Source organism: Mytilus edulis, chromosome 2, assembly GCF_963676685.1.
Source record: "Mytilus edulis chromosome 2, xbMytEdul2.2, whole genome shotgun sequence".
NCBI lineage: Eukaryota > Metazoa > Mollusca > Bivalvia > Mytilida > Mytilidae > Mytilus > Mytilus edulis.
The window spans coordinates 113392-125636 of NC_092345.1; the positions used below are offsets into that span (position 1 = coordinate 113392).

The window sequence follows — 12245 nt, forward strand, 5'->3', positions numbered from 1 at the left end:
GCTTTGTTCCATTATTGTTATGACATATTTTTTTTCTTCAAACAAGAACATGAAGAATGTGTCATAAGTACATGGATTTCCCATCCGTATAATGATTTTCTATGTTCAATGGACCGTGAAAATTAGGTAAAATCTTTAATTTGGCAGTAAAATTAGAAAGATCATAAGGAACACATGTACATGTGTACTAAGTTTCAAGTTGATTGGATTTCAACTTCATCAAAAACTACCTCGACCATAAACTTTAACCAGGACGGACTGACAGACCAGAAAACATAATGCCCATAAATAGGGCATAAAAATAGTGAGACTTGTTACATACCTGCCAACTTTTGAAAGTTCCCATGGGTGTTTTTAGTGCGCGACAACAACTTTAAAGGTTACAATTTTTAGCGAAGTATTTTGAACAATCTGGATTTTCTAGAAAAAGTGTCATATTTGTATGATGAGCTTACATGCCTTTTTCTGAAGTCTGTTTGCATGATTCTAGTTATTAAATCAGTAGAAAAGATGAACATGAGGCTAGCAGAACAGGGTTTATTTTCTTGTGTAAGAATATATGATGCTTGTTGAAATTTCCAATTTTGAATTATGCACACAGATGGACCTTATAGGTTGCACTTTGTAAATACAGCTGTTTCTCAAAACACGCCTCTTTTGGGGAGTAATAGAATATTCATAGAAAATTAATTTTGTTTACATACTGGTTCCCAGTTATGCTCTCTGTGTTCCATATCGCAGAGACAGAACTTGGGAATGTTACCAGTAAATAAACACGTGCATATTGTTTACATTGAAATCTGTGATAACCTTTCATTCGAGGTAGGGGTAGTTAAGAAAATTAGTGTAAGTTTAAACTCTAAGAAGTTCAGGGCATATAAACGTTGAAAATATGCCGCACAGCCCTATATTTTGACCTTTGAAAAAAATTGTGGTGCATATGAACATTCAATTCTAGGAGAAGATTTTTTTCAAAACTTCATAGTAAAAGTGGTACAGTTTTAGCCATAAAAGGCGTTCCTATGGGAAATTGCATTGTCAATATTTACAGAAATGCAACCTATATAGGGTGAAAAAGGGGAACATTCAGAATTAAACCAAATTTGCTTTATTTCACAGATTTTAAAGAAATTAACTCAAATAAGAAGTTTTATAAATATTTAATGAAGATTGATAGAATCCTGGGCCTTAAATATGATGACTCAGCACAATTCACAGTTTACAGTATGCATAGTTTACTTAAAGTCCTGGATACAAAATTAAATCATAATATTTGCATATTTGTAAGTTAAATTGTTAAGAAGTGCTTATATTTACTCTTCGCAGTCATTGAAACTCATAGATCCTTCCTGAATATTATTTATGGGGTATTTGTGTCCTTTCGATAACCCAAAAGTAAGCCGCAACACCTAAATCTGCATTTTTGTCACCACGGCATAATAAATACAAGCTAGAAAAACAAAAATATCTCAAGAAAACTTACAATAGTGTGTTCTATCCTGAATATGTACTAAATATTCCAAATTGCTAGAAACAGCAGAATGATTTAGGAAATTTGAGGCCCCAAGGGCAAAACACATAGAAAATTGCCTACCCCCTGGGTCATAAAACAAATAATTTAACTTGTAAATGCTATGATTTTATGATTTTAAAGTTCTTGATATAGAAAACAATAACTTTGCTTGGAAGTTATGCAAAAATCAGATGTTAGCAGTCATCTATACAACATTTTAATTGAATTTATATCTCAGACTGGTATCTGCATGCATACAACTATTGCAAATATGGCTTTGTTTGAACACTTCTATTATATATAGTAGCTAAATTGTGTCAGATATATGGATACAGATGATACTGTTGTGACAAGAATTCTAAATTGACCATTTGAGGCAGAAAATGTGTTCTTTAATTGACAAATAGGCATACAGTAAGATGTGGACTGGAGATAGAGGTTGGATTGGATACTTTATATAATCTTGAATGTTGTAATGATTGATTGCTAAACATTACATTTCTGATATTCTGATATGCTTTCAATATGTTATCAAAACAGTTTTTAACAGGTTCTAGGCATTTTTTATCAGAAAATATGCAAATAGGGTAAGCTGGCAATAATTAAAGTCTTGTTTTCAAATTCTTTAAAAAATTGAAACAGGGGAGGGGGTATAAAATGTGTAGTAAAGAAAAACTTAGAGTATACACAGTGATTTCTGTAAGACTTTAATTCTGATAAATGAGTATTAATGTGAGAAAAACTGATTTTAGAGAGTTTTCTATTTGAATAAATGTCTGTATAGGTTGCACTTTGTAAATACAGCTGTTTCTCAAAACACGCCTCTTTTGGGGAGTAATAGAATATTCATAGAAAATTAATTTTGTTTACATACTGGTTCCCAGTTATGCTCTCTGTGTTCCATATCGCAGAGACAGAACTTGGGAATGTTACCAGTAAATAAACACGTGCATATTGTTTACATTGAAATCTGTGATAACCTTTCATTCGAGGTAGGGGTAGTTAAGAAAATTAGTGTAAGTTTAAACTCTGAGAAGTTCAGGGCATATAAACGTTGAAAATATGCCGCACAGCCCTATATTTTGACCTTTGAAAAAAATTGTGGTGCATATGAACATTCAATTCTAGGATAAGATTTTTTTCAAAACTTCATAGTAAAAGTGGTACAGTTTTAGCCGTAAAAGGAGTTCCTATGGGAAATTGCATTGTCAATATTTACAGAAATGCAACCTTTACAGGTTGGGAACAACACTCCAAATGAGGGGTAACCCTCATTGGAAGAATATAACAACCCACTGTAAAAAATGAGCACCTTTATATTCATATTGTTTGATGAAGGTCTGTTTAATTTTATTTTATAGATTAAAATATATATGTTTCTCGTCCTTTTTACATGTAGAAGAAGGATTTTTATAAGAGTGATTTTACATAGATCGAATCAGTCATCAAATGATTTACCTTTGTTTCACTTTCAATGTTGACATTTCTTTCCTTTAAATAAACAGTACACGTACAAAGCATGCGTTGTCCATCTCTAGTTAAGGGGTTAAATTGAAGTTCACATGAATACGGTTTTAATGAGGTCGACTAATTCACTTGCAAGAGAAACAGTCATTATCAATATTATTTAACTTAATTTGACAAAATTGAACCATTTTGGCTGCTAAAAGCGAATCATTATTACACTATTTCACTTTTATTTTTGATTGAACAAAAACAAATCATACATTATTTTTGTATGCATCTCGTAGCCAGTGCCCCTTTAAATGATTTAATTGAATACAATAATAACGTATTATTTCAATAAATAAGTGAAATCAAAGAGCAGATTGCTCTGAGGGATACGATTGCCACTGTTTTCATTGACACATGTATGCATGTACATTATTAGCTGGATAATATTATTTTCAAAACTAATTCAACTACACATGTAAAATGTAATTTACTTCATCTGAATAGTTACAAAATAGCCAAAGCCCGGTTAAAAGTGTGTGACAATGTACCTCTGCTATTGTATTTTATTTTTGTACTATCAATTCCAAGTTTACTTTCCACAGCAGTCACTGAAACTCAGAGTGAGAGAAGTATTTCACTTCCTATCTTATCACCAATTTTCCTACATTAATTCTAGGAGGAACCCCATTCCTATCTCTTTAAATATTTAATTTCCTTTGGGTCAGTGATCATGACTCCTTTCCGTACACATTCCTCGGTTTAAATTGCGATCGTTTTTAATATAATACGATGTTTATTAACAGAACGAGTTAATTTTTCTCAACATAATGTTTCAAATCAGAATTCACGGAAGTGACTTCCGGAAGGGAGACAACTCAAAACGATAATATGGAAGACTCCATTTCGCCTGGAGGGGTGTTGAAAATAAACCTGAACAATGGGGACTAATTTATTTTAATTTAAATGATGCCTATGATTTAAATAATGCAACAACAATAACCCTCAACAGCAGACATATATAGAAAGGATCCCATGAGTTATAAATTAATCAATCGAGTGGGGAATCCAGAGCAACCATTTAACCTAGTACCCCTTGAAGTCAAGAAAACTATACGCATGCACATAATAACCTAAACAAACCCTGTAGTAAGAACGTATATTAAACCTAAATGGTTCTCTATTTTTTATGGAAGTACAATATCAAATATCAGTTTAATAACGGTGACATACAAGTAAAACTCCACTTCTGTTCTTATATGACAGAAATAGATTTATCAGAATATTGCAGAGAACTGTTGCATTTTTATCACAACTGGGGAATTCCCTCTGACGTGTTTCTAAATTTATAAAAACACTAAATATAAATACTGCTTGATTCTGATTTTCCGTGTTGTTAAAAACACGCATATAAGGCAAGGGAAATATCAAACACGAAGATTATGAAAAGAACATTATAGGAAAGTTGTTATTAAAGTTCAATCCCTTTGTTTGTTTTTACCTTTTAAACCAAGACAATCATAAGAATTTGAGATGGTCCTTAATGTTTAGAATAAAACGGTTGACGTGAGGGCATTGTCCTGAGCCACTGGTATAAGTCTACATATTGCTTGAAAGCAATCGTATCCCAAAAACTACTATTCAGTATTAAACTATTATCTTTATGGTAGTACTGCATCATTGAATTTTGTCAATCAGCCATGCTTTAATTCTTAAGCTGTGTAAAAATTCTCTTTGCAGATGAAAATTCACCTGCGGCAGCGCCATGTTCACGATTTTACAACTAGATGAAACAACAAAGTTCAAAATCTAGCATGTTGGAATAATCTTCAGAGAAAACGTTTTTGATTGGCTTATTAATTTGATCATGAGAAACACAGAATTTGATTGGCTGAACACGATTGTTTTACCTTGGGAACAAAATAAGGAACAGATGATTTTCACTAAATCGTGTTTTAGAGGTTTTTTTAACGATACCCTTAATATTAATATTTTTTAATAAATGCAAGGAAGTATTATAAAACGTCCTTGTATTATAAAATGCCCTTGAAAAGGGTGAAGAGAATGAACTTACTGTGTACTATATGGTCGAAAGAACTCAGGACGAACAGACCAAGGGCGAACATGTAAACAGGGTGAGTAGACCCAATACCAAATTCACGCATGCATACTACAAATATCTACATTAAAAACATCCGGTTTCAAGAAACAAACAACGTTCATGTAGATGAGATGAAATCTAATAATTTACATAAATAAAAGGGTACATATTTATGATAGTGATTGTTTTTCAATCCAAATTTACATATTAAATGATTCAGATGCTTAATAATGTGTAAAAATCGGATCCGTGTCAAGAATTGGAAGTTGTTATGAAATTGAAATGCACAGAAACGGATGCGGCATACGGAGGTTCAATGATTTTAAAGTCGGTACCATAGGTCTTCAGAACACTTGAAGTCTTCTTCCACCAAAAATCAAAGTTAATAGACCATGACTAAGGGGGTGGAGCCAAATTATCTCCATGGAAATGAGATATGTTAATGCTTATACAACTGCATACCAAATATCATTGACCTACCATTTGTGGTTTCCCATAAACTGACCTAATCACAAACTAATACATGTAAAATAAGCAAAAGTTTTGAAGTCAATAGACCATGACTGAGGGGGCAGGGCCAAATAATCTCCATGGAAATGATCAAATATGATTGACCTACCACTTGCTGTTCACCATAAACTAGACCAAATCACAAACTAATTCATTGTTGACGCCATAGCCGTCGCCGACGCAGGAAACAGCATACCTATGTCTCGCTTTTTGACTCTGTCAATGCGAGACGAACATTTCACAATGCAAGTTTAAATTATTACGTTTATAACCTCTCACATTTTCCACAATAATAAAAACATTGCATAGTTTTCAAATTTCCAGTATTCATATTATGATGTTATTTGATGGATTTTTTTCATTTAACTTCCTTTATCATTGTTTTGAGGAACTTGGAGATATGACCACAGGGATGGTGTCATAGGCTAACAAATATGTGAGATAATAACTTACACTTCTTCCATCTCAACTTCTTCGTCACTATCTTGAGGAACTTGAAGGTATGGATTGTCATTAGCTGGTCTGAACTTATACCCAGTTACTACGAAGAATGTTATTGTGGCTAATTCTTTAAACAGTTGGTCTAGCCATTCATACTGGAAAGGGACTGTAATCTGAAAAAGAAAATGTATATAAGTACTGGTTGTTTATCAGGGTATTTCACAATTGATCATGAATTGAAAGATTTAAAGCTTAACATCAGGGCTTCCAAAAAATCTTTATGTCAGATGGACATTTTATGTTTTATCCTGATTTTAATCCCTCAACATGCTTAAGCCTTTGTAAAAAAGACAATTATTGTAACCAATTCGCCATCATATAACCAATGGTTGACAATGAAATAAACAATACTTAACTTTACTTTGATATAAATTTGAATAATTATATAAAAACCTAGGTTTAAGGCTTAAGGTAAGTAAAAATGACTAGAGTTTTAAATAAATTGTCTTATATATATGCAAGAGCAGGCCCTACAAATAACAGCATAAATTGTCAGAAAAGAGATAAATATACTTACACTGATTAAATAGACTATAATTCTTGTAAAGTATATATAACAAACTACCTGCAAAATAACAATAAACAATGGTCATCTCATACTATTAATAATATAAAATCTGTACAAGATGGTAACACTTTTATAAAAGCTTTCAGTGGTTTAGTGTTACCTTCTCTCAACAGTAGAATCTAGAGCTGAAACACAGTACATAATACATCAGGCATTAACATGGAATTGATTTGCGATCAGCTTAATTAGCTATCATAAAGGATCATAAGATGCAGTTAGGGAGATTAGCCAATCCAAAAATTTCAATATTCAAAAATATTCAAGACATATGCAAAAACACTGATATTTATCAGTATGCTACAAGCACTGGTGAATTAATGTGCTATAAGTCACTTGTTATTTTCTATATTTGATTTCTTGTATGGTCGCTCTATAATTCCTTTATCCATTAGTTGCACTTTTTAACAGTTGAGTCTGCTCAAGAGGAAAATATACTTTGTATTCAACTGTGTCAGACTTGAATCAGGGTGTCAGGTTTTTCCCATTTATTGTTGTAGGCAATGAAGGGACCTGTAGATATTCATATGTTAGTTTTGTCTTATTGGCAACCATATACTACATATACTAGATTAGTTTCTTAGTCTTTAGTTTCCTATATTGTGTTTTGTGTACTGTTGTTTGTTTTTTGAAAGTGTCTGAATACTTACTATCATATAAATCTCTCTGAATATATACCTACCATTACATATATTTAACTGTCTCAATACTTACCATTATATAAAACTGTCTGAATAATTTAAGTTTAAGGAGACATATTGCAGCTTTGCCATCAGTGTTTGATGCTTCTGTCAGGTGCCTAATAGACCTACAAATCATTAGGTTTCATTAGTATATTACTGTACATATAAACAAGTGTAAGGGGTTTTATAATAGACCAATATAATGATGTCATCATGATCAATTTTTTTTTAAACTTTTCCAAGTTATGTTAATTACCAAATATTTCTACATGTGACACATAACCTACGTTGCTTATATATAATTACACTATAACACATACTATGTAGATCAAATTGACTCTGATATTATTATTGGTCATCAGCAATATTCTATAGACAGTATATAATAGACATACTTATACTGCTCAAAACTATTCATTTCTAAAAAAAAAAACCATGTAAAATAATTTTCCCAAAACCTGCAGGCCTTTCAGTCATAAATTTTAAGTCAGTTCCTGGAACACCACATACAGTATTTTGATTGGCTGAGTCTAAGCACAATAATAGTCCACTAAAAAATTATGACTTCATGGTCAGATTTTCATGTGAACAAACTATTACTTCACATTGGCCAACAGTTACATTGCAGTTTTAAGGAAGAAGATTTTTGAATATTGGGAAATGGACATAACACATTGCCTCTATCAGTCAACTTTTCATCTGATCATAAGGAAATGTAAATCATTTGTAAAAGACTATCAGAACATTATTCCTTCAAAGTTTAATTTAAAATAGTTACGCGGTTTTAAACAAGATAAATGGGGAATATGTCCATGGGACACAGATGATGCTCCCATGATTACTAACCATACAACTGGGAACAGTATAGCACCGCAACATAACAAGTCAATCATGATAAATAGCTGTTTCCAGATATGGTACTGTAACTGGCCTTCTTCGCTCTCTTCTATGATAATGTAAGCTATATTATCAAATACCTACAAAATACAAAATTTCCTTTAGACATTTCAACAAATTGATCAATATAATATATGGTTACTGCCTGTAATGGTACTGTTGAACATTGTCCAGAACAGATTTTTATATTGCATGATCTAGCTAGTTATATAGCTTGTGCAACAATATATTCTTCATTGTTCTTTGAGGGATAATATTCACCAGTTTTATTCTTTGAGGGATAATATTCACCAGTTTTATTCTTTGAGGGATAATATTCACCAGTTATCAGACAATTACCATCTGATTGTAAAGCAAAGTTTAATTAATATAATAATAGCCAATATATTCAATCAGCTGATATCCAATTAGGTGGAGTCTATTGTATTTACAAAACAAATAAAGTCAACCTGTAGTGGTTAGTCAAATTCAATAGGTTAATCTGTAGTAGTTAGACAAATTATATAAGTTAATCTGTAGTGGTTAGAAATATTCAAAAGGTTAACTTGTTGTGGTTAGACAAATTATATAAGTGAATCTATAGTGGTTAAGACAAATTCAAAAGGTTAACCTGTTGTGGTTAGACAAATTATATAACATGTATAAGTTCATCTGATGTGGTAAGACAAATTAAATAAGTTAACCTGTAGTGGTTAGCCAAATTAAACAATTTACCTGCAGTGGTTAGACAAATTAAATAAGTTAACCTGTAGTGGTTAGACAAATTAAACAATTTACCTGCAGTGGTTAGACAAATTAAATAAGTTAACCTGTAGTGGTTAGACAAATTAAACAATTTACCTGCAGTGGTATGATAATCAGAAACAATTTCTTTTCCTTGTCTGACAGGATATGTTTGACAAACGCCCATCCTGCTCCAACTAATATAATTGTAATAATCATCAAGGATCCTTTGGTTCTGTAAATAATATTGTCATAGAATTAAAACAGAATCATTTATAATCACTTTTTAATTCTATTTTATCAAAGATTATTCTAAAGTAATCTGCATGTAACATTCAATTTAATTTAATAGCAGTAATATTTTGGTTCATTAATTCAACAATTGATGGTCAGAAAATTGGCCTAGCATGTTTTGATGTGTTTTAGAATTAGATAACTTTATTTGTGTTAGAATATAAGCAGGCATCAATCACTGATTAACTAAACACTTCAAAATATGCATTCAAATGAGTACCGAGGGTATTTAAGCACATACATATTCATTCTACATGTTCTAACAATATAGTAGTGGACTAAATGCTAGTGACAATTTAAGTGAACATAAGTTCCTCCTGCTCCTAATGGAGATTTTGAAAAGACAGTGAAGGACTGTATCAAATAATTATACAGTCAATGCAATTTCAACTGCACAAAACACACAGTTTACATTATAAACAGAAATGTGTTGCTCCCATGATGATAATCACTTCATATAGACTAATTATGATGTTATAACTATTTTCTTCCTTATTAACTTACAAATATACAATATAATATAATACAGCCCAAGCTTCCTCATGAGTCCCTTCTTTGCCAATGTAATAGATATTAACCTGTAAAACATATTATTAATGTCAATGATGTAGCTTATGATCATTATTTTATAAGTAAACTGGTCTCTGAAACAAGGAGTAAAGTGTTAACATGTTTACACACATTCTTTCATTTTACTTAAGTTTACACACATTCTCTCATTTTACTTAAGTTTACACACATTCTCTCATTTTACTTAAGTTTACACACATTCTCTCATTTTACTTAAGTTTACACACATTCTCTCATTTTACTTAAGTTTACACACATTCTCTCATTTGACTTAAGTTTAACAAGGAGTAAAGTGCTAACATGTTTACACACATTCTCTCATTTTACTTAAGTTTAAGTCATTTCAACTGTTTCAACTCATATGCGTGTTCGATTTCATGGAAATATTATTACATTGTCATAACAAGAGACACTCTGTCTCTGCAAGAATTTTTATTGCTTTTAGATCATTTATTTTCCTCATCCTCATCTTATTTTCTGATTTAATTCAATAAAAGTATGGCAATAACTAAATAGCTTAAATGACTAAAAGCATCAACCAACTTATTATTGTTATTTTTTGTGTTCAACTCTTTCCAAACAATATAGCAGTAATTCTTTTAAATTTTTCAATTAATATTTACGTTACTCAAGTTACTCAACTTATTGCAAAAGATGCAGAAATAAATTAGTTGATTTACAAATACCATATTATGTGTCATTTGTTCTCTTGTGTGGAGAATTGTCTCATTGGCATTCATACCTCATCTACTTTTTTATGTTCATTAATTATATGTTTTAATACATACCTTGGTTAACATAGTACCATTTCTTGTGACATAAATCAGTTATCCCTTTATTTACCTTAATATATCTAAACAATTCTTTCATTCATTCATCAAACATAACCATTCATTCATCAAACATAACCATTTACTTTTCTACATTGGTTAGAGGTATAGGGGGAGGGTTGAGATCTCACAAACATGTTTAACCCCGCCGCATTTTTGCGCCTGTCCCAAGTCAGGAGCCTCTGGCCTTTGTTAGTCTTGTATTATTTTAATTTTAGTTTCTTGTGTACAATTTGGAAATTAGTATGGCGTTCATTATCACTGAACTAGTATATATTTGTTTAGGGGCCAGCTGAAGGACGCCTCCGGGTGCGGGAATTTCTCGCTACATTGAAGACCTGTTGGTGACCTTCTGCTGTTGTTTTTTTATTTGGTCGGGTTGTTGTCTCTTTGACACATTCCCCATTTCCATTCTCAATTTTATGATATATAGAGTAACATAACTTACAGCATGAAACATACAGGAAAAACTTTTAACTATAACCACTGCAAACATCAAATAGTGGAGTTTATACACATCATCACTGAAAAATATACATTAAATACACATCATACATTTATAATGTACACCAAATACATCATACATTTATAATGTACACCAAATACACATCATTGCTGAAAAATATTCACAGAATTAAATTACTACTTTTTTACTTTCAAATAAGGCAATAACAAGAATAAAACAATCGATTGAGTTTGCTCCCTTTGTTTACATTCACCACTTCCCAAAGGTATTGTTATATGACATGTATGACTAATATGAGTTTCTTCTGTTCACATACTTTCCCATTATCATGTCATCATATGCTGCATCTTACTGCATAGAAAAGTTTATATAATTAATTTTATTTATAGACTAGATCAATATAGATGGACTGTTGGTACATTCAAAATACAACAGAAAATGTTTTAGAGCCATTTAGGTTATTTTTTCTGAGGCAAGGTTTCATGAAATATGAATGGGTTTATCCTGAGAAAAGAGATAACTCATTTATTTCATGCTTTGATTGATTGATTAATTTTTGGTGTTTAAACAACACTTTTTAGCGATACTTTTGGGCTGTTTTGTGGCAGTCAGTTTTTATTGGTAGGGGAAGCCAGAGTGCTAAAAAAAGCCACTGACCTTCGATAGGAAAACTGACTAACATAGTCAATTAATATTGGAGGCAAGTGCACCTGAACAAATAGGGTTCAAACTCACAACCTCATTGGCAATCAAATCCCATCTACCATCTATTTATTTGCATATATGCCATTGATATAGAGGGCCACATTGATGCAATGTCTACATTGGTTTTTTATATACAATGTCATGTAATCTGAATAGTTACCTGGATTTCTTTAGAACACTCATCCAGAGACAGCCAGCTGCTAAATACAGGACAAAGAAAGAGAAATATAATGGAGCCAGGGGTATTTCTCCAGCAGACAGATAGGTGGCATCATTTTTCTCAGTTATCTTTAGCTACAAAATATGATTTTATGCTTTATGTTTGATAAATTTAAAGATAGAAATATTATAATGCTATAAACGTATCATTTAATGTATCTTCTATCATGTTCCTTGAGTTTATTTGTGATTTGCCTTTCTTATAACATATTGAGC

General features: G+C 31.6%; 1 protein-coding gene across 1 annotated transcript in view; it reads right to left on the reverse strand.

Annotated features, from left to right (window-relative positions):
- The window catches only part of LOC139511176 (protein GPR107-like), a 70717-nt gene that overhangs the window by 2150 nt on the left and 56322 nt on the right, over positions 1-12245 (reverse strand). Inside the window, exons 7-14 of the mRNA XM_071297756.1 lie at positions 11971-12104; positions 11088-11163; positions 9744-9817; positions 9063-9180; positions 8172-8302; positions 7357-7450; positions 6595-6642; positions 6030-6190 (exon numbers count right to left, since the gene is read on the reverse strand). Coding sequence (XP_071153857.1) covers positions 6030-6190; positions 6595-6642; positions 7357-7450; positions 8172-8302; positions 9063-9180; positions 9744-9817; positions 11088-11163; positions 11971-12104 — 836 coding nt within the window. The remainder of the gene's footprint in view (positions 1-6029; positions 6191-6594; positions 6643-7356; positions 7451-8171; positions 8303-9062; positions 9181-9743; positions 9818-11087; positions 11164-11970; positions 12105-12245) is intronic.